The following is a 22,469-nucleotide window of genomic DNA, read 5'->3' on the forward strand; positions in this document are numbered from 1 at the left end:
CGGGGTGCCCAGGATGGTGTTGTCACCTCGGGAGGCGTGAAGAACAGGCAGGGGGGCGGGTGGATTCCGGCCTGGGTGGGGACGACTGTGGGCTTGTCCTTCCCAGGCCAACCACAGCCTGCCTAAAAGGGCAGACAGATAATGAGTCCTTCCCGCCCATGGCCCCAGAGAGGGAGGGGTTTCCTGACAGGAAATTGTCCTCCTCCAAGCCACCCCCCCCCCAGATCTAAGCTCTCAGCAGCCCTGGCCCAAGTAGCCTGGGGACAGGACAGCAGTGGGGACACAGGGACAGGCACCGAGGACAGAGGTGAGTGTGCAGCGGGGAGGGGGACACACCCTGGGTCCCTTCAGAGAAGAAGCACAGCCCAGAGGTGGCCTGGACTGGTGGCCACTGCAACCTGCACCTTGAACCAAGAAAGGGCTGGGGGCAAGAGTGGCCTGGCGCTGGTAGGTGCCAGTGGGAGGGCAGAGGAGACGGGCAGGGGGAAGCTCGCCCAAGGACGTGGGGGCTCCGGGGCCTTGGAGAACCCCGACCCACTGCTGGAGGTGAGACGAGACCCTGGGTTGGATGTGCTCTGAATGCAGATGGGAAGACTGAGGCTGGGAAGGCACCTCCGAGACGGGACACAGGATCAGCCAGGATTGGAGACGACGAAGATGAGATTGTGTTTGGGGCGAGGATTAGACTGGGGTGGTATCATGGGCTTCGGGTTTGGGGACATGTGACCTGTGAGGACAGCGCTCCAGTGTAGATGCTGGGGACTAGATAGTGACGGAATCTGCAAACAGAGGTGAGGGTTGCTGTGGAGGATTGGGGGCAGCGAGGAAGAGGAGGAGGGGCCCAAAGAGGGAAGCTCTGGTGGCCGAGACATCCTGCTGGGGAGCCAGCCGGGAGGCAGGGGGCTTGCTTGCGGGATGCCTCGGAAGTGAGTCAGGGGCCCCGGCACTGGAGGCGACAGGGCACTGGAGAGGGCAGGATGTCGGGAGTCAGCTTGCAGAGACGGGTGCTGGAGCCAGGAAGGGGACAGTCAGGACCTGTTGCGGGCAAGCCTTGATGCTATGTTTGGGGAGTGCTGGAAATAATTTGGGGGGGGGTACTGGATTCAGTCTGGGGGGATATAGGAGCTGGCCAGGGAGTGTCAAAGCTAGTTTGGGCCAGGAGTGATGGCCCACGCCTAAAATCCCAGCAGCTCAGGAGGCTGAGGCAGGAGGATCACGAGTTTAAAGCCAGCTTCAGCAAAATCGAGGCACTAAGCAACTCCGTGAGACTCTGTCCCTAAATAAATACAAAATAGGGCTGGGATGTGGCTCAGTGGTGGAGCGCCCCTGAGTTCAATCCTTGGTACCAACAAAAAAGCTAGTGTAGCCCACATTGACTTAGTGGAGCCTGCCGTCATGGGGGTGAGGGGTGGAGACAGTTTGCAGGGATGTGGGAGGCAGTTTTGGGGGATGATGGACGAGGCATGCGGAAGCCAGTGTGGAAGATGAGGGCAATCAGCACCTGGGAACACTGCTGTACTTGGGGGGGGGTGGCGTTGAGTGCACGCAGACACGGGGGGCTCCCAGCAAGGGGTTGCCATGATGACTGCCCACCCTGGGGGCAGGGGACTATGGAGACTAAAGGTGTTTCTAGAAACAGAGAGGTTAAGAAGCTCAAGCTGAAGTCCAGAGACTGAAATGGGGGAAGGAGGGGTCACTACAGATAGAGGTACTCTGTGCCCAGCCCAGCCCATCAGGACCCCAGCACCTGGCCACTCATCCATCTGTGCACGCTGCACTGTGGTGACCTGTCCCTCAGGTGCACAGAACCCTGTGACCATTGAAAACAACCCGTGGGCCGCATGTGGTGGCGCCCGCCTGTACTACCAGCAGCTTGGGAGGCTGAGGTGGGAGGATCTCAAGTTCAAAGCCAGCCTCAATAACTTATTGAGGCCTTAAGCAACTTAATTGGGCCCTGATGAAAAACAAAAAAAAGGGGCTGAGGATGTGGCTCAAGTGGTAGCGCGCTCGCCTGGCATGAGTGCGGCCCTGGTTCGAACCTCAGCACCACATACAAACAAAGATGTTGTGTGTGCCCACCGAGAATTAAAATAAATAAATATTTTAAAAAAAAAGAAAAACAAAATAAAAAAATAATGAAACGCGCCCAGTGTATGGTAAAAGCCCCTGGGTTCAATCCCATACAAAACAAAACAAAAACTACAGGTCAGCAATATGAGAACCGGTGAATGCCTGATGCTTTATTTAACTGCGTCTCTTCATAGTGACACAATGGAATATCATACAGCTCTTAAAATAAATGGTGGATGTGAGTAAATCTCACAAATTTGTAGTTTGAACAAAAGAAAAAAAAAATCAGCTGGGCAGGGTGACCCATGACTGGAGTCACAGCTACTTGGGAGGCTTAGACCGGAGGACTACTGACCCCAGGACTTTGAGGCCAGTCCAGTCAAGTGAGACCCCATCTCAACAAAACAAAACAGCAGCAACAAAACTCCATTAAGTTGCAAGACACAAGTGTGTAATTTAAAGTGGCTGAAACTATGTGAGGAAGACATTATTTCTGAATGCATGGGGCAGGAGTCTACCTGATGGAGGGACAGCACCTTTCCATTTCCTTGGGAGAAGGAGATGGAGGGGGACCCAGGAGAGGATCAGGGAGTAGCTGTTACTTGTCCCCCCCATACACACACTCACTGCATCTGCGAGGCAATGTTTTTGGTACCCACGATTGAACCCAGGGGCGCTAAACCGCTGAGCCACATCCTCAGCCCTTTTTATTTTTTATTTAGAGACAGGGTCTCGCTGAGTTGCTTAGGGCCTTGCTAAATTGCTGAGGCTGGCTTTGAACTTGGGATCCTCCTGCCTCAGCCTCCTGAGCCACTGGGATTACAGGCGTGCACCACCACTAAAAACCCCTGAAGCAAATAGAACAAAGGGTTGCTTTAGATGTGGCTGGGAGCACAGGGGTGTTTATTAAGTTTGTTTTCTACACTTTTCTGAATGGTCAGACTACTTTGTCATTTGAAAAATTTCAGTTATTAATTCAGTTAGTTGGTCATTTCACGAGTGCTGGGAATGGACCCCAGGGCTCACACTTGCTGGGCAAGCGCCTCCTCTGAGCTGCAGCCCAGCCCTATTTCATCATTTTAAAGAGTGCTCTTCCGAGTCTCCCGAGTCCCTGTGGCCTGCTCCCCACTGACCTCTTCCAGAAGGACCCACCACCCGAGGAAGGAACAGTCTGCCTCCTCCTTCCTCTGCTTCCTGCTAGCACCCATTCCCTGAGCGCCCGCCCAGTGCTTGGCACTGGGACCGCAGCAGTGACTGAGACCGCCACAGCCCTGCCCTCCTGGGGCTCCAGTCCAGTGGGGAAACAGATCTGTCCCCAGACGGTGATGACTGGGGGGGCAGGGCTGGCATGAGGGAGCCCAGGGGTTCTGGGAGCCCTGAGGGGTTCTGACCCAGCCTCGGGATGGGGGAAGGTGTCCTGGAGGAGTGGGGCAGGGAAACCGAGTCCTGAAACTTGAGGCCTGGCTTCTGTGTAGAGGAGCGGCAGGGCTGACACCCAGGGAGTCCCAAGTCGGGGGGGGGGACAGCAATGGGGAGACCACCGGCTGTGGGGACGGGCCTGAGCTTTGTCTCCAGGCACTGAGGAGCCATGGAAGGGTCAGGAGCTGGGGAGGGATCTAGAAGATGTCAGAACTAGAGGCCGGAGTCCAGGGAGGATCTGGGGCAGAGCTGTGGGCAGGGCTCAGCTGGGCAGGGACCACGGAAGGGAGAGGGACAGACCTGAGACACTCACGACTGGAGAGAGAGACTTGGAGATGGAGTGGGCAGGATTCAGGAAGCTGTGAGCCCTGCAGGGACAGGGACCAGGTCTGCCTTAGTGACCACTATGTCCCCAACACCTGCACAGGAGGGGTCCATAGATCTAGTGAGGGGTTTTGTTGTTTTAATTTTTTTCAAATACGGCAAAACCAAATCCACCAATGTAAAGTGTGCAATTCAGTGGCATTTAGCACACTGGCCACCTCTGTAGTTCCGGCCACGCTCATGTCCCACAGGAAACCCTATACCCCTTGGCAGGCACTCCCAGCCCCTCTCCCCAGCCCCTTCCAACCACCAATCTCCTTTTGTCCCTGAGGATTGTGGATTTTCCTAGGAAGTGTTTGCTGGAGGGACAAGGGAGGCAGAGGGGACAGGGCCCCAGGTGAACAGGGAAGGTGGCAAAGGGGCCCAGGCACAGGTGCCCGGCTGTGCAGCCTGGAGAGACTGCCCCCTGCAGAATCATGGAATCGTACGTGCCACCCTCCCCCAGTGAGGTTCAGGGGGCACTAAGAGCTCAGATCAGGCCTCCCACAACGTGCTTGGCACATCCATGTGCCAAAGTGGTCATCACTATCCCTGGTCATTCTTTTTCCCAGGTGCCCACCTGCCAAAATGCCCATCCTGAAGAGCCTAGGGGTGGCAGACCCTAAGGTGCCCCGGGCAGGGACCCTGCCCTTGAGGTCCTCTCGGAACCCCTTCGAGGACATTCCAGGGCTGGAAGAAGAACCTGGGGAGCTGGGGACTCTGCCCAATGGAACATCTTGTCACCGTCGCGCCACCCTGGAGAAGCTGGCAGGCCTGTCCCCTTTCCGGCTGGGCTGGGCCCAGGGCCGACGGGCAGGCAGTCCTGGGGATGGGCCACCGCGCTCGTTCCTGGGCCGCGTGCTGCCCCCGGGTCTCCGAAGGAGCTCAGCAGACTTTGGCCTCCTGGCCCGGCTGCAGGGGACACGCGCCCACAGTGACGAGGAGGGGCCTGGGGAGGCTGCCCGGAGACTGGCCTTCCTGCGCCTGGGGCGTGGGCCCAAGCCTCGGCGGGCATCCCTGGCTGAGAGGGTGGTCCCAGCCGGGGAAGCTGCTCCTGAGCCCCCACCCAAGGTCCCGGAGCCCCCAAAGATGAAGGAGCCATTGTCAGGTGAGTGGGGAGGTCCTGACCCTCCATCTCCCCCTCATCCCTCACCAAGTGAAACCCGACCCCACCCCCACTATTCTTTTTTTTTTTACTATCTTTTTAGTTATACATGGGCTCAATATCTTTATTTTTTTATTTATTTTTATGTGGTGCTGAGGCTCGAACCCAGTGCCTCCCGTATGCAAGGCAAGCGCTGTGCCGCTGAGCCACACCCCAGCCCCCGGTATTCTTGAACACAACTGGGGTCCCATCCTCTCCCCACCCGCTATTCCACCGGGTTCCCTCTCCAGCCTCACTCAACCTTCCGTCATTGCCAGCATCTGCTTTCAACCCGGTGGCCCTCCTGACCCCTGGATTCCATCTCATTCCCATCCCCACCCCAGCCCCCACCTCAGCCTCCTCCTCCGTCCCCAGGCCCATCTCATTCCCATCCCACTCTGAACCCAATCCTAACTCCATCCCCAATCCACACCTTCAAGTTCAATTAGGTAACTCATGTCCCAACGTGACCTTCAACCTCTTCACCCTGCCTAACCTCCACCATCACCCTTAACTAGATCCACCCAAATCTAAGCACCAGCAGGAGGGTTTTCCCAGGTACCACAAACTGGGTGGCTTAAAACAACAAAAAATACTGCCTGGAGCCTCCTGCAGGCTCATGGCAAGCTCTGGCCTTCCCAGGCATGGGGGGATCAGGCTGATCTTTCACTTTGCTGCCTTTCCCCCTCCCCTCTTCTCCGTGTCTTTGTGTCTAAATTCCCTCTTTTATAAAGACATACTGGATTAAGGGCTATGACCCTATAACCTCTGGAAAGACCTGATTTCCAGTGAAGGTCACATTTTGAGTGCTGGGTTCCAGATTTGATATCTTTTGAGGGAGGGGGAGGGCTGGCACACTTAATCCCTATCGCCAGCCCATCTCATCCTGTGCCCGGTCAACCCATCCCTAGGCCAGGCCTCACGGTCCTCCTGGGTGCTTTTCTGTACCCACCGGGCACTCACTGCAGCCCCCTCGAGTGGGTCTCTATTTTGTATCAGAGCCTGTGCCCCTTCTTCAAACAGCGTCTTTAACGTCATCTCTTTGCCCAACACCTTGACAGCCCTGAGTGGGTCCACCTCATTCCACTCCCAGGCCTCCACTCCCTTCCACCCCAATCCCATCCCCATGTTTGGTTTCACTCCTTCCCCCACCGGTCTCACTCCTGACCCCTAGCCCAGCTCAGCACCCACCCTCCACTCCCTCCCGCCCCTCCTCACTCAGTCCTGTACCACCCAGTCCTTCCCCAGCCCCCAATTTCAACCCCAACCCCAATCTCAACCTCCTTAGTACCCTCTGCACCCACCCCACTCCCAAACCCAAACCCCACCCTCACCCTCCACCTTCATTCAACTCCATCCACATTCCTGGCCCCAATCTCAACTCGGGTCCCAGCAACATCTTCAGACTCAGGGCCCTCTGAGCTCACCTGCACCTCCCTCCAGCCCACCCAGACCCCAGCCCATCCCGTGCCACTCTCGATTCCTTTCCTGTTCCCCTCTGCAGATTCCTAACCTGGTCCCAATGCCGGGTTTGCTCATCCCAACCCCATCCTCCTCCCATCCTCGTCTGGTCCCATCTCGGAAACTCCATCCTCCAGTCGCCAACACTGTCCCCAGCCCCACCTTGATTGAGCCCCTGCCCTGTTCCCAGCCCTCCCCCCAGGACCATGCTGCTGTTGTGCTGGGGACCTCCCAGAGCCCCTTCTGTCCTCTGATGCCCTCCACATCCTGGCCAGAGGCTATTTCAGCCCCTGCTCCCTGGGGACTGGGAGGGCACTGCAGGGAGGTGAGGAGGGGGTGACTGGAGCCCCTGCCTTCTGGAAACGGATGGGCAGAAATAGCGCTGGCCAGGAAATAGTTTCTCTGCCAGGGAGGAAGTGGAGGGGGAGGTGCAGGGTAACTCCTGGCGCAGACCCTCCCTCTGCCTTGGCCAGAGCCTCCCAGCCCCATGACTCCCTTTCCCCGGGCGAGTCTAACATTTCCAAAGTGCCAGCTTACCCCGACAGCCATGCCAACCCCCCAAGACCCCATCTACCTTCCCCACATCTTCCTCCCTCTCCCTGCTCTGCCCCCGCCCCCTGGTGGTCTCCATCTCGCACCCCTCACCTGGCTTGTGTCTTGGCTCAGCCCTCCACCTTCCGGGACCCTCCTCTATTTCCCCCCCTTCCCAGTTCCCATCCCTCCCTCCAACCCTGAGGCACATTTCCCTCGCCAACCTCTGGCTTCCCTCTGCCTGAAGCCCTTCTGGATCCCCTGACCCCTGGACCCTTCCCTTCTTCCCCACCCCTTTCCCTCGCACCCCCTTCCCCAGCCTCACCCTCCTCCTCCTCTCCACCCTCTTCCTCATCTGACACCTTGTAGTCTTGTGGCCCCCACATCCCGTGGGCAGGTTCCTCTCCCACCTTCAAAGCTCCTGCCCCCTACCTCCTTGGTGCCCTGGCCCTCTCTCTTGTCACCTCACCTCCCGGCCCTCCACCCCTGCCCTCCCCCACCGCGGACCTCCATCTTCCCTCCACCCTCTCTTGACTTCCTCCTCCAGCCTGGTCCCCACTTTCTCCCACCCGCACTCCACTTCCCTTCCCCTCCTCCCCCACCTTGCCCCTTCGCCTGCCCCTTCATGGAACCCATCCCTGCGTCCTCTCCTAGCCACCCGTCCCGGGCCGGCCTCGGGCGGGCGCCCTGACCTCCCTCTTCCCCACAGTGCTGGAGATCCTGAGCTTGATCCAGCAGCGCGAGCTGGCGCGGGCCGACGAGCACATCTTGGAGCTGGAGGCGGAGGAGCTGGCGTCGTCGGGGGGCGCGCCAGGGCCGCCGGTGGCGGAGGGCGCGAGCGGGGGCCGCCGAGCGCGGGACGTGGCGCTGCTGTACGAGGCCCTGCAGCGCGAGCTGTGGGCGCTGGTGCGCGAGACGCTGGCGGGACCCGGGCCCGGCGCGGGCGCCGGGGCGGGCGCAGTGGCGCAGCTGGGCCAGGTGCTGGTGCAGGAGGAGGCGGCCGATGGGCGCCGGGGGCCCGGGGCGGCCCGCAAGCTGCGCGCCCGCTGGGCGGAGGCCGTGGCCCGAGCTGCGCGAGAGCGCCTGGAGGCTGCAGCGCCCGGGGCGCCCGGGGGCCTGGCCGGGCAGCTGGAGGCGCTGAGGGCGCGGCTGCTGGAGGACATGGCCGTGGTGCGTGGCCGCCTAGCGCCCGCCTACCCCGCCGGCCTGGGCGCTTTCGGCGTCTACCTGCGCGGCTACCACGGCGCACTGGCAGAGTGGCTGGGGGCCTCCGCCCGCCGGAGGCTGCCGCTGGCGGACCGCTACGCCCTGCTGCACTGGCACAATCAGGTGTACCCCAGGTGAGCGGGACCGCCGCTGTAAGATCGCACAGAGCCCCAGCCCCACCCTGGCCTCCTCAGATCCTAGGGACCTCGGAACGCCAGCCCTTCAGTCCTAGAACCAGACACCATAGCACCATTGACTATTCAGGCCTCAGCACAATCCTAGAATCTCAGCGCTGTCACCACGGATCCTTCCTGTTCCAGAACCTCAGCGGCATTCCAGTCCCAGCCCCTGGACAATATGGACACTTACACTCTTAGGGATCTTAGCACCATTGATCCTTCCAGACCCAGACCCATCATGGACATGCTTCTAGAACCTTAGTAACATTGACAATCCTGTCCTTAGTCTTTGGCACCCACCACACTTCCTGACCCAGACAGAACCCATTCACACCAAAGGTTGTTTCAGTTCTAAAATCTTGGGCTGGGGAAATAGCTGCTTTGGTAGGGTGCTTGCCTTGCATGCCCAAGGCCCTGGGTTCAAGCCCCAGCACCACACACACACACACACACAAATCTCACAACCTTGACATAGCAGTCCTGATAGCTGAGCACGGTGGACTCTTCCAGTCCTGAAAAGTAGCAGGGATGACACCTACACAGCTAGAATCCTAGCTGTTCAGACTTCCCGCCCTAGAATTTTACCACCCTGGACTGTTCCAGGGCTAGAACCTTGGCCGAACTGACCTTCAACTTGACTATTTTTGGCCCTTAGAATTCTAGCTGCTCTCTCTCTTTCCATCTTAGGGCTGTTAACTCGTCCTATCTTTGAACTGTGGAATTCATGGCTCTTTCTTAGCACCTTGTGAGCCTTCAAATCCCACACCTTAGCCTCACCTGCTCTTGGTGCTGAGACCTGGACATGATTGACCCTCCCAGGCCTAGAATCTTATAACCACTGACCTTTGCATCCTAATCTTACCCTTCTTGTGGTGGGGGATATTACATTTGGTCACATATCCTCTCCCGGAGAGGGGAGTTTGCCACCCCAAATTGTACCTTGGTGAGTGAGGGGTTTGGGAAGTTGTCATCAGAAGAATGAGAGGGCAGTGGTACCAGCACTGACCCTGTCGTCCCCATTTCTCCTCCCGTCAAGGATGCTCCCAGACCATCTGGAGAGGTGGAGGCAGGGTGGGGGTCTGGAAAGCTTCCAGGAGCAGTGAGACATGGTTCATGCCCCACCCCTGTGGGGAGATGGTTTTTCTGTTCATGCAGATGCAATGAGCAGAAGTCAGGTGCTGGTAGGCTGGAGTAGGGGTGACCATGGTGATATTGCTCAGCCCAGGCATGCAGGGAAGTAGGAGGAGGACTATGGGGGCTGGACTGGGGAGCCCCTGGGGCCAGGAGAGAAGCAGGACCTAGAAGCAGAGGCAGAAAGGAGCCTCTGTCTGACTAAGTGGATCGTGGGAGAGGCCTTGCGTGTCAGATCAGCAAGCCCAGACTTGACCCCTGTAAGTCTTGCCCGGACACCATCCATCAGGGAGCTGACTCAGAGATCTGGAGCCAGGGCAAGGACTTCCTTTGAGGGATGAGCAAAGCTGGCCCTGAAAGAGGAAGGGAGTGGCCCAGGGTCCCAAACACGGTGGGAGGTCATCAGGTGGGTCCCTTTGCCCAGCCCTCCTCTCACAGATCTCCCTGTCTCTTATCTCCCATTTTCCAGGGAGGTCCTAGGGCTGGTGGACATGGTTGCCCTGGAGAATGGGGAGCTGGGCCCCCTTCTCTCCCCTGGCACTCTTCGTGGTTTGGAGGATGAATGTGTCACAGATGTCAAGGTACCTGGGACTTGACATTGGTGATTTGGGGCTGGAGTTGCTCTGTAGAGAGGAAGGGTCACAGTAGGGGGGGGGTCTCCCCTTCTCCATTCACTATTTCCATCTCCCTTTCTCTTTGTGAACTTTTGACTTCTGTCAAAGGCCATAGACATGCAAGCCCACACTGGTCATTTCCGTTCCATGTTCTGTGCCAAGCACCAGAGCCCTGAAGAAGAGACTGTCTATACAGGTTCCATAACCTTGGACCCTTCAAATCTTAGATCAGGAGAAAGCTGTCGCAGAACATCAGCTGAGGAATGCAAACATGTTGTGCAATACCAAAACATCTTTTTATCATAGCTGCGCTGATAGTGAATGCAGTTAATAACAGAACGGCCCCAGCCAACCGGCCTGGCCTGGCCACAGTGGGATTTATTGGCTGATGCTAATCTTTCCCCAGCCACAGAAATCTGATCCTTGTAACCCCAGAGTCTAGAGTCTAGAAATCACATGGCTAGCTTATTGAATTGAAGACAATCCACTGGACCAGAGAACGAGAGATGCTGCGTAAGCCTTTGGAGTTCTTGAATCTCAAGAGTCTGAGTCTTGAACTAATTAAAACTCTGGGAGCAGAGTTTTAGCTCCCTCACGCAGTGAAAATATAGACCCCTATGAGATGGAGGAAGCTTAACCCACAGACTCAGTATAAAAGCTCCAAACCACAGACTTAGGAACGGAAAGGGTTAAATAGATTTTCTGGTTCAGTCTCTCTCCCCAGCATCACCTTCAGCTTAGGGTCTGTAGGTAAAATCCAGAACTGTCTGGGGCTCCAGGGGTAGGGGATCCTGGTGGATAGAGAGAGAAAGACCCACAGGCGGCCCCTGCCTCCCGTGTTCCTCCTCCAGGCTCAGACGCGGGCAGCCCTTCTTCGGGTGCTGCAGGAAGATGAGGAGCACTGGACAGACGCTGCGGACTGGTCCAGCAGCCTGGCCCAGGACGTGTGTGAGGTAGGCGGCGGGAGGAGAAGGGGCGCCCTTCAGCTGTGCCTGTCCCCACCTCACCTCTCTCCTTGGCCCACGCAGCTACTGGAAGAGCACACAGAGCGAGCGCCCCGCATCAGCCAGGAATTTGGGGAGCGGATGGCACACTGCTGCCTGGGGGGGCTGGCAGAGTTCCTGCAGAGGTAGGGGGTCTGCAGACCGAGGGGCGGGGCTGGAGGCGGGGGGCGGGGCTGGGGGTTGGGTACCGGGACCTGGGATCTTATAGAGGAGGAGTAAGGATGGGCAGAGGGGCCCGGGAGGGATCAGGGTCACAGACTGAAAGGCTGAGTGCTCGGCCAGGGGCCCTGACCCGGCACTGGGCACCATCTATCATGCCAACTGCCCCTTCTTCTCCCCCCAGCTTCCAACAGCGCGTGGAGAGATTCCATGAGCACCCAGGAATCCGGGAGCTGCCCTCTGACACCTACATCAGCAGGACCATCTCCCTGGTCAACTGTGGACCCCCACTGAGGTGAGCACACTGGCAGCATCGGGCTGTGGAGGCGCCTGTTCTGGGTGACAGCTGATTTGGAGTGTCCAGGTCCTGGGTGGGAATCACAAGGTTGACCCAGGGGGACATGCACATGGGACCTGAGAACATACAATATGGGAGTTCTAGAAACACACACACACACACACACACACACATAGAATCACAAATTAGAATTACAGAGTAATCAGAATACTGAAGAATTAGGATAATAGATAACCTGGAAGCCAGACTCAAAGGCTCCAGAATTTCGTGTATTTCTATATTTCTTTTTATTTTGCTTTTTTAAAAATTAACTTCCTTCCAGCCCCTTCCCTGGTACTGGGGATGGAACCCAGGGCCTCACATATGCTCAGCAGTCACTCTACCACTGAGCCACATCCCAGCCCTTTTTATTCTTTATTTTGAGACAGTCTTGCTAAGTTGCTGAGGCTGGCCTGAGACTTTCAATCCTCCTGCCTCAGCCTCTCAAATTGCTGGGATTACAGGCGTGTGCCACCATGCCTGACTATTAACTTGTTTTAAATTGCATTTAATTAGGGGCTGGGGATGTGGCTCAAGCGGTAGCGCGCTTGCCTGGCATACGTGCAGCCCAGGTTCGATCTTCAGCACCACATACCAACAAAGATGTTGTGTCCACCGAGAACTAAAAAATAAATATTAAAATTAAAAAAATTGCATTTAATTAAATTGATTTATTTATTGGTGCTAGGGATTGAACCCAGGGCCCCGTACCTGTTAGGCACATCTCTACCACTGAGCTGCGTACCTCCAGCTCTTCAATGGCACTTTTAAAAAATGGTGACACATGGGGCTGAGGTTGTGGCTCAGTGGTAGAGCACTTGCCTGTGATGTGTGAGGCACTGGGTTTGATTCTGAGCAATGCATATAAATAAATAAGTGAAATAATGGTGCATGAACATCTAGAAAATGGTAATACATTGACATGAAAAATACGAAATAATAAGTCTTCCTGCCTCCCCTCCTCCCCATTTGGGGACAACTAGTATTTGTGTGTGTGTGTGTGTGTGTGTGTGTGTTTTGCAGGGGCATTGCAAATGTTTACCAGTAACAAGTATAAAAAAGTGTATATATGAATCTGCACACATATTTATACAAATACAAGTGAATCGATTTAACTATACACATATATATTCTCTTCCTCCCCTCTTCTTCTGCCCCCCCAAACTCTGACTCCTCCTGTTTCATGAAGTCTTTCCTCTGTATCCATTGTGGGGATTGGTTTCAGGACACCTACCTGCCCCCTTCGTCCCCTCCGTGGATACTAAATCCATGGACACTCAAGTCCCCTATATAAAATGTGTAGTGTTGGCCAGGTGCAGGGGCACTCACCTGTAATCCCAATGGCTCAGGAGGCTGAGGCAGGAGGATCACCAGATCAAAGCCAGCCTCACAACTGAGCAAGGCCCTAAGCAACTTAATAAGACCCTGTCTTTAAATATATATATATATATATATATATATATATTTTTTTTTTTTTTTTTTAAAAAGGGCTGGGGATGTGGCTCATAGGTTGAGCACCCCTGGGTTCAATCCCTCATACCAAAACGATTTTTTTTTAAAGTGAAGTGTTTGCATAGAACCTCCAAACTTCCTCCCTGATGCCTGACCCTATCTCTGGATGACTTATGATCCCTAACATGATGGTGACTGTGTTTAAATAGCTGCTATGCTGTATTGTTTGGGGAAGGATGAAAGAAAAAGTCTGCGTGTTTTGCTACGGGTGCATTTTTTTCTCTGAATCTTCTCCATCCACGGTTGGTTGAATCCGAGGTGCGGAGCATGTGGACAAGCTGGGCTGACTGCACAGATAGTGGAATACTTCCTAACAGCTTGGGGATCTTCTCATTGATGCTTTAAAGTGTCCCCATGCTCCAGGGCCTGGAGGGGTTCTATGGTAGGGCACTGGCCTAGCACCCTGGAGGCCATGGGTTCTATCCCTATACTGAAAAAGGAAAAAAGGTCACCATGTTCCTTTTTGATGTGGGAACCACATTCTGTGCTTGCCCACACCGTCACTGGTTTAATCATCCCCAGTGGATGGACATGTGTTTCCACAGCTCCAGGTCAGAACCCTGCTTGCTTGTCATCCCCTGTAAGTGCGGGACCTCTGGGCAGGCATGTTGCCAGAAGGAGATCTGCAGAGAGGGCCCAGGGGACAGTGACAGAAATGAGAGGGAGAATTCAGAATTGCAGACTAAGTTTAGAACCACGGACAGAATGGAGGCCTCTTCACTCCCATCTACAAAGCACCAAGAGAAACAGAGACCTCTTTAATTCCCCCATATTCCTTAGACCCTTGATGTCCCCAGCCTCCTGACACCCTCAGCCAGAGACACCCCTTGGTCTCCTAACATCCCCCAGCCCCCACATAGTCCCCAGCTTCCTGAAATTCCCTAGTCTCTGCCTAGAACGCCCCAGTCTCCCTCTAGATATTCCCAGCTTCCCAGACACCCCCCAGGATCTCCCAGGCCTCTGCACCCCCAGCCCAACACCCCAGAGTCCTTCAGCACCCCATTCCCTAGACATTGCACACCCTCCAGACACCCCAGCCCCAGGCATTCCCTGACATTTCTCAGGCCTTAGACCTTCCCCAGAGTCCCCACTTTTAAGGTCCTCATCTGACCTGTCACTTGTGCACCCCATAAATCAGGGCCCACCTTGGGGAGACTGGGGCAGGTAGTTGGGCTGAGATGTCGGGGCTCCTTGACTTTTGGCTTCACTGATCTCTGCAGGGCTCTGGCCGAGCGCCTGGCCAGGGTGGGGCCCCCTGAAAGCGAGCCTGCCCGGGAGGCCTCCGCCAGCTCCCTGGACCGCGTGACCAAGCTGTGCCACCGTGTTCTGGCTGACATGCTGTTCCAGGAGCTGCAGGTGAGTGGGCGACGGGCTGGGGGCTGTGCCAGTGCAGGCAGCCCCCCCTCTGCAGCTCCCTTCAGCCCATGACTCAGGGTTCGGGAAGCAGGCAGAGGTGGGGGTGATGGCCATGCCTGCGCTGTTTGGGGGGCAGAAGAGGGTGCAGGAAGGAAGAGGTGGGAGGATGTGGCGGGGGAAGGACAGACAGCCACCAGCAGGAGGGGGCTGGGGTGGAGCCCTCGACACTGAGGTCCCCCAAATCCATGCCCAGCTCTCCTGGTCCCTGGGGTCCCATTTGTGCATCTCTGGGTCCCTGTGCCCCCCCAAGGGGCTAGGTCCCCAGGTGTGGGTGTGCATGGAGCGAGCACCAGAGCGAGTGGGGAGGTGCACGGAGGTGGCCTTCACTACAGGTAGAGCAGACCTCTGCCAGGAGCCTCCCCTGCCTCCCAAGTCACTCAGAGCAAAAGCCAAACCCGTCCACGGTCCCAGGGCCCCACACAGTGTCCCAGACCTTGTCACCTTGTACCTCACTCCTCCCTTGCTCCACTCGGGCCCTGCCAGCCTCTTGCTGCCCACAGCAGGCTCATCCCTGCCTCTGGGCCTTTGCACCTGTCACTCCCTCTGCCTGGCTTGCTCTCCCTCTGATATCCCCGTAGCTCCCTGTCTCACCTTTTTAAAATTTTGACCCAAATGTCACCTTCTCAATGAGACCTTCCCCGATCACCCCACTTAAAACAGAAAAAGTGGGGCACACAGACCCACACCTGAAGTCCCACCTACTCAGGAAGCTGCGGCAGGAGGCTCCTTTGGGCCTAGGAGTTCTGGATCACATGACGAGAACCTCGTCTCTTTAAAAAACTAGAACCCCTGAGACTCCCCCTCCCCACTCCCTGCTACATTTGTCTCCCAAAGCCCTGACCGCCACCCACCATGCTATGTCCTTTGCTTGTATTTATTTATGTATTTTTTTCAGGGCCTGCGTGGGCTCCGTGGGGGCTCTACCCCTGAGCTGCAGCCCCGGCCCTTCCTCACACTCGCGATTAGCCCCTGAGGGGCGTCCTCTGAATTCAGAGAATTTTTCTAAAATGCCTTCTTATGGAAAATGTCAAACCTACATGCATGGCCAGAGCAGACAGAATGACAGGTAGGCCTCAGACCCGTGGCCTACCTCCAGTCGCCGTCCGCTCCTGGCCAATCTTGTTTCATCCAGAGTCCCCTTCTCCCCCTGAATTAATTAACTGATTGATTGACTATTTTTGTGGTGCTGGGGATGGAACCGGGGCATCTCACTTCAAGCCCTTGACCACTGAGCCACATCCCCGGCCCCACCCCACTGAATTCTGTTAAAATCCCCTCACATCCACCAACACTTTAGGCTGTATCTCCCAACCATAAGAAATCCTTTTTAAACAAATATAACCAACAGTGTCATTTTTTGGAGGCACTGGGGATTGGACCCAGGGGTGCTTAACCACTGAGCCACATCCCAGCCCTTTTTAATATTTTATTTAGAGACAGGGTCTCACTGAGTTGCTCACAGCCTCGCTAAGTTGCTGAGGCTGGCTTTGAACTCACAATCCTCCTGCCTCAGCCTCCCAAGCCGCTGGGAATACAGGTGTCTGCCATGGCGCCCAACTAACAGTGTCATTTTATACAGCCGCCCGGCCCCAGCAGACTGATGCAGAGGGACAGGGCCTGCTCCTTAAATTCCCGTCTCACTCCTGCTGTGTGGAGCAGGAAGGTGGGGACAGCAAGTGGCCAGGCCTGGGCCACTGGCTCAAGTCCTCGATCTCAATCAATCAGAGCAAGGATGAGACTAAGGGAGACAGGGGAAGGAGGGTGATTGGCGAGACAGAGGGACAGAGACAGAGGGACACTGGGAAGAGACAGAGACTGAGAGAGGTGGACTCAAAGCCAGACCACGCGCTGGCGTGAGTGTGTGACGCCTGTGACGAGGGAATGGCCCACATGTGAGATGTGAGTGCGTACACCTGGGTACTGTGCGCCTCTGGCGGGGTGGGGGGGGCCTGGGAAGGCTGCCAGGGCCCGTGTCCCCGTGACCTCACGCCCTGCGTTTTCCACCAAAGCCCGAAGGCCCCGTTTTGGAGGCTCAGGAAACTGGGCTGCTGTCAGGAGGAAGGGGAAGAAGGGGGTGGGGGGCCACGCAGGATGGGGGCCTGCTTAGGATGCCTGGACACCAACCGGCCCCTGTGTCCCCTGAGCCTCCCTGCCTCCATCTCAGGCACAGACTCACTGCCACCATCCCTAGGCCCTTCCAGACACTCCCTCTCTCCTGGCCCAGAGTCACTAACTGTCGCCTGTGAATTCTACCTCCTGGATCCTCCTCTCTCCCTCCCTCTTCTCCTCTGTGCTCCCCTTCAGCCTCCTCCCTAATTTCTGCCTCTGCCCAGTCTTGCCTCCTCCAGTTAATCTGGGTAAAGCACAAACCTAACCCTCTCCTCTCCCCTGTCCCGAACTTGCCATGGCTCCCTAGTGCTCCCTAGTGTGAAAGCTGGCACAGCCCTGTGTGCTCCAGCCCTGCCACCTAGACTCTTCTCTCCAATCCCAGCCACGTGCCTGGAAAAAGCCACTAGTGTGGGCCCCAGAGTCGCACAGTTCCCAACACACACTTAGGTCCAAGCTTCCCTAAAGGTCTGCTGTCATTGTCTTAAAGTTCTTGGTGATTTTGAACGAGGGTCCCCGGTTTCCTGTCGAGGGCACCTGGAGAACTGTGCCGATGGTCTGGCCAGCCACAGGGACCTTTATCTGGTGCTCTGACTGGCATGCTGTTCCCTCTGAATGAACAGTTCCCTCTCGTGCTCCTAACCATGGCCAGAGTCAGGGCCTGACCTCCTCCTCCAGGCAGCCCTCCTTGACTCACATGCTGGGTCAGCCCACCATGGACTCTAGGCTTCCTAAACCCCTGGTTCCCCTGTTGTGGCCCTGCCAGCTCTGGGTTATTGTCTGGGGACCAGTCTGCCTCCCCTTTGGACTGCGAGCCCCAGGAGGACGGAGTAGGGGCTGTCTCCTCCTGCTGCTGTGTCCCCACACCCTAGGTTAAGCTCTGAGCAGGGTTTAGAGATCATATTCCTGAGGAAAGAGGGAGGGGGAAGGAGGAGAGCGGTGACTTCCCTGAACTCTGTCCCACCCAGCCATACTTCAACAAGCTGATGCGCCGGAAGTGGCTGAGCAGCCCGGAGGCCCTGGATGGCATCGTGGGCACGCTGGGCGCTCAGGCCCTGGCACTGCGCAGGATGCAGGATGAGCCCTACCAGGTGTGCGGCCTGCGGTGGGGAGGGGGGGTGTGAGGGGAGCAAGGCGCTGGGGGAGATCCCCTGGAAGTGGAGGTGGGGAGTGGCTCTGCGGGGGCCAGAGAGGTGACACCTGCTGGGGCCGGAGGGGGGGGGCTCCTGGGAATGGGTGTGGGGGTCCGGTGCAGCCGGAGTGGGGCTCTTGGAGGTAGAACTTGGGGACTGAGGAGATGCTGGGACGGGGCCCCTAGGCGGGCTGTGGGGACTGATAAGGGGCCTGGGAGGGCATCGTCGGGTAGGACAGGGCCGCCGGGTGGGGTCCGGAGGGCTGCTGGAGGGCTGAGTGCTACGACTGGGCGCCCTTAGGCACCCGAGGGTTGGGCGCCTGGAGCCGGCGCGGGCGGTGGGGTTGGGGGAAGGGGTCCCGCAGCCTGGGCCTGGCGGGGTGCGGGGCGGCCGGGTGGGGCTCACACCCTCGCACCTCCTTCCCGCCTCCCGCAGGCGCTGGTGGCGGAGCTGCACCGGCGGGCGCTGGTCGAGTACGTGCGGCCGCTGCTCCGCGGGCGCCTGCACTGTCGCTCGGCGCGGACCCGCAGCCGCATGGCCGGGAGGCTCCGGGAGGACGCGGCGCAGCTGCAGAGGCTGTTCAGGCGGTTGGTGAGTGGGGCCCCCGAGCCAGGGCTGCCCTTGGCTCCCCAGAGTCCCTCCCAGGACTCAAAGACCACTCTCCGCGGACCGCGAGGCTTAGCGCGAAGTGACCTTGGCGCGGACCCGGGCTTTCCGGCTGCAGGGACTCTGAGCTGGCCTCAGGTGCAGAATAAAATAACGATCCCCACCCATTGTTGCGGGGTTAGATCACTTAGTTCCTGTGCAATGCTTAGGGCAGTCCCTTGGCAGCGTTGACACCCGTGAACGTTAACCATGATTATGAGCACAAACAGAACGGGACAGAAACTCGGAACCCTAACATCTCCTAATCTAAGAATGTTAAGCCACCAAATCTTGTTTGAACCCATTTGTAGCCATCAGGACTGGAAGGTCCCCAGTCAACTACTGTTCTGGTTTCTAGCCTGGAGTCCTTGGAATTTTTTTTTTTTTTTTGAAACTTTTTTGAGATAATTGTGGAATCACATGCACTTGTTGTAAGAAAGCTCGCACAGAACTCCCTGTACCCTTTATCCAGTTTTCCCCAAATGGCAACATTTTGCAAACTTGGAATAGATTTCAAGTCATGTGGCCCAGCTCCCGATTATCTGCAAAACCGGGTATAGATTACATTATGGATTGTCCTTCAAATATCTGAAGGTTCCAGATAACCCCCGGCCAGCCGGTCTTCTGACCCTTTATGCAAATGGGAAAAACCAAGGCCAGGAGAAGCCAGAGCAGGGGACGCTCCGTCCTGGGAGGGTGGCTCTGGGAGGGGGCACTGAACTGAGATGTGAGCCCTGCACCCCACCACCCCCAGGAGTCCCAGGCCTCGTGGCTGGACGCCGTGGTGCCGCACCTGGCTGAAGTCCTGCAGCTGGAAGACACGCCCAGCATCCAGGTGGAGGTGGGGGTGCTGGTGCGCGACTACCCAGACATCAGGTGAGCGCCCGCCCGCCTGCGCTCCCGCCCCGCCGCCTGCCCGTCTCTGGCGGCCTTGGCATCCGTCCCTGCGTTTCCTGCCCCCCGGGCGAGGGAGGGAGGCGGCGAGCGTGTCTGACGGCCGTTTCCTGCTGGAACCAAGGCATTATTAATACGATTTCCCTCCTCCTGCCGCTGCCGCCGCTGCCGCCACCGCCACCAGGACTCGCAAACAAACAGGCGGTCACAGGAAGCCCAGGGCAGGGGGGTGCGGGGCCGCTGGGCGGCAGGAAGGGCCGGCCCGGCAGGGGAGCCGCGGGGGACACGGGGACAGGCACGGGCACGCGGGCGCACACGCACTGGGACAGTGGCAGGCGCAGGCGCCATCCAAATCCTGGTGGGCCGTTTCCTTCCTATGTGACCTCTGAGCCTCAGTTTCCTCATCTGCTCCCTAGGGATAATAGTGCCGTTTTCTTAGAATTCTTGGGGGAATTGGTCCGCATCATTACTCCGGGCAATTTGCGGAGTCTGTATGTCGGTCCTAAATGCGCATCCTGCACGCCCACTGTGCAAGAGGTCCAGTTACAGTTAGTCACTCATCTGCTACACGCAGAAATTTCATTTTCCCAAATATCCCACTTAGCAAGTGGAAAGGGGACCTGAATCTGGCAGCACATGGACTCGCAGTGCTCTGGCCCCCAGACCTTCTCCACTCAGAGGGACAAGCCCCACAGAAACCAGAGTGAGGCATAAGCAGGTTTGGGTTCCAGGTTGAGGATGAGGAGTCTGGAACTGATCCCTAGTGGGGGCAGGGGCGGGAGTCACATCCTTAGGAAGGCCTGGAGCCCTAAGGGGTCCAGCATTCCTCCAGGTTTGGAGTTTCTGAACTTGAATCTTGGGTAGTGGATCCCAACTTGAATCTGAAGCTAAATCTGAGAGTTCACAGGCTGGGCTGAGAGGACTAGTTTCAAAGCCATGTTCTGGAGCTTGGCTGGGGCTGCAGGTTCTGGAGCCACGTTTTGGATTTGTGTTTGGGAGCTGCAAGGATTGCAAACTCAAGATGTGGGAAGATGAAGACACTGAGGTGGGTCAGGGGTGGCTGTGGAAACCTCAGAGATTTGCACGAAGTGAAAGTTCTCGAAATGAGTGTTGGGCTCAGTGTCTTGAATTGAAATATGTGGTGGCTCTGGAGATTCATTTGGGGCCTTGTTCCGGAGTTGAGGGGGGAATGGAGGGGAAGGAGGATTTAGGGAAGAATGTTACAGAATAGAGTTGATTTTGAGGCTTCTGATGGGGGTGAGAGTCCCCCAGGTGAATTCTAGTCCTGGGGTGGAATTTTGGTGGAGCATGGGTGTGGGGGCCTGAGACAAGGTCCTGAGTATTCTAGGTTCAAATTTGGGAATGAAAGTTCTAGAATGAGATCCAAATAGAGAGCCGCTGAGTTGAGTTTGGAATGAAGGTTTCAGTCCTGGCCTCAGTGAAAGGTGAGAGCTAGGAGTGGAGTGTGGGTAGACGGTTCTGGGTGGACATAGGAGATGATTGTGGAGCCAATTGGTCGGACCCTGAAGGTGAAGCTCAGGGTTTGTTGTAGGATCCAGTAGTTGCAAGGATACCCGGATGGAAATTTAGGAGAGCTGAGCTAAATTGGGGCTGAAGGTTAATTTTAACCAGCAGCTGAGACTTGGGGTGAACAGGAAGACCCCTGTGCTGGGTTTGGAGAGGAATGTTCTGAAATTGTGCTGTCCATCTGGGCTCACAGGGGAGGATTTCGCAATGGTTGGCCGGAGAAAGACTGGGGGAGGAGACGATTGGGACAACAGGGCAAGGGGGCTCCAGATTCTGTGTTGGAAGGGACTCAGGTGGGGTCTGCAGGTGGACTGGATGTGCGTCCAGAGCCAGGACCCCTGCGACCCTGTGCGTTCCTCTACCTGCAGGCGGAAGCACGTGGCGGCCCTCCTCGACGTGCGCGGACTGCACAACACTGCGACGCGCCAGGAGATCCTGGCCGTGGCCCGGGACCTGGAACTCTGTGAGGGGGGAGCCCTGTCGCCCCCTCGGGATCGTGCCTTCTTCTCGGACATCCCTGTGCCCCGCCCTTCTTTCTGCCTCAGCCTCCCCCTCTCCGTGGGCCGCCTCCCCCTGTCCCGGTTGGCCAGGCCCAGCCTGGCCTGTCTGCCCCTGCGGCCTCGGCCTCTGTCCCCGTCGAGGCCCCGGGCCCAACGCTGAGGCTCTCCCAGCCCTCGGCCTTAGTGCCCCCCACTTTGCTGCTGAGACGCCATCCCCCTGTGCCACTGCCCGAGACTCGCTGCCCAGCCCACAGAGCCCTGGGATGGGAAGAGCCTGTGAGGTCCCCTCCGCCAGCCCCAAACTCTCCCACCGAGGGGAAGCAGAGGCCAGAGGGAGCAAAGGCCCTCCCAAGGCCAAGGAGCGCGTTGCCAGAGCTCCCTTCCCCCACAGCCCTGTGTAAGGGTGGTGTTCTGGAAGGTTCTACAAAAATATCCCAGCCCCCCCTTCCCCTCACCTCAAGGTCTGGCCCCCATCCAATGTATTAAGGAATGTTCGATACTTAGAATAAAGAGGTTTCTATTTAACACTAGGAAGGGCTGAGTCCTGAGTGTGGCGGAGGAAGGACAGGGGCAGGGCCCAGGGCCAAGGCTTCTCACCCGTCCAAGGCCAGGCTGGGGTCCAGCTGTCACGCAGGGCAGTGGAGGCTGTGGGAGGCCACCGCAGCTGCCGGCCACCCGTTTACTCCAAGTCCCTGAGCTGTGTGGCTCTGAGGCCGGCCCTTGGCCACTCTGAGCAGGGACCATCATCCTGTCCACTCTGGTCCTGGTGGGTGCACCTTGGCATGGCCTCCCCGCCCATCCATCCTTGGCCGGGAAGCCGCGTCAAGAGAGGAAGGAGGTTGGGGGTGGGGCCGGCGGCATCCAGGGCGCCCTCCTGGGTTGATGCAGGAAAATCTCAGGGTGGGAAAACTTCCAGCCTCTTACCCCCAGCCCCACCGGATCCTGGTCTCCACGGAGGCCTGGAGGTCACCTCCCTGCTGACCCCTGCCTCTCTGGCCCGAGATGGACAGCACATGATGGATGCTTCCGGGCCTGTGTTGTTTTAATTTTTTTTTTTTCCCTGAGAAGTCAGAAAGAGGAGACGGCCAGGGGTCAGCCCCGGGGCTGGGGTTGGAACC

The 22,469-nt window shown here is 57.3% G+C and overlaps 1 protein-coding gene across 1 annotated transcript; it reads left to right on the forward strand.

Annotated features, from left to right (window-relative positions):
• Window positions 1-219: 219 nt before the first annotated feature.
• Window positions 220-22,352, forward strand: EXOC3L2 (exocyst complex component 3 like 2). Its single transcript, XM_081275435.1, has 12 exons — window positions 220-307; window positions 4,425-4,960; window positions 7,698-8,328; window positions 9,974-10,085; window positions 10,970-11,071; window positions 11,147-11,247; window positions 11,466-11,576; window positions 14,351-14,486; window positions 17,621-17,743; window positions 18,221-18,376; window positions 19,185-19,306; window positions 21,220-22,352. The coding sequence occupies exons 2-12, from the start codon at window positions 4,441-4,443 to the stop codon at window positions 21,509-21,511; spliced, it is 2,406 nt and encodes an 801-aa protein (XP_081131561.1). The 5' UTR covers window positions 220-307; window positions 4,425-4,440; the 3' UTR covers window positions 21,512-22,352.
• Window positions 22,353-22,469: the final 117 nt, after the last annotated feature.

Source organism: Spermophilus citellus (genome assembly GCF_964194105.1).
Source record: "Spermophilus citellus genome assembly, chromosome: 18".
Lineage (NCBI taxonomy): Eukaryota > Metazoa > Chordata > Mammalia > Rodentia > Sciuridae > Spermophilus > Spermophilus citellus.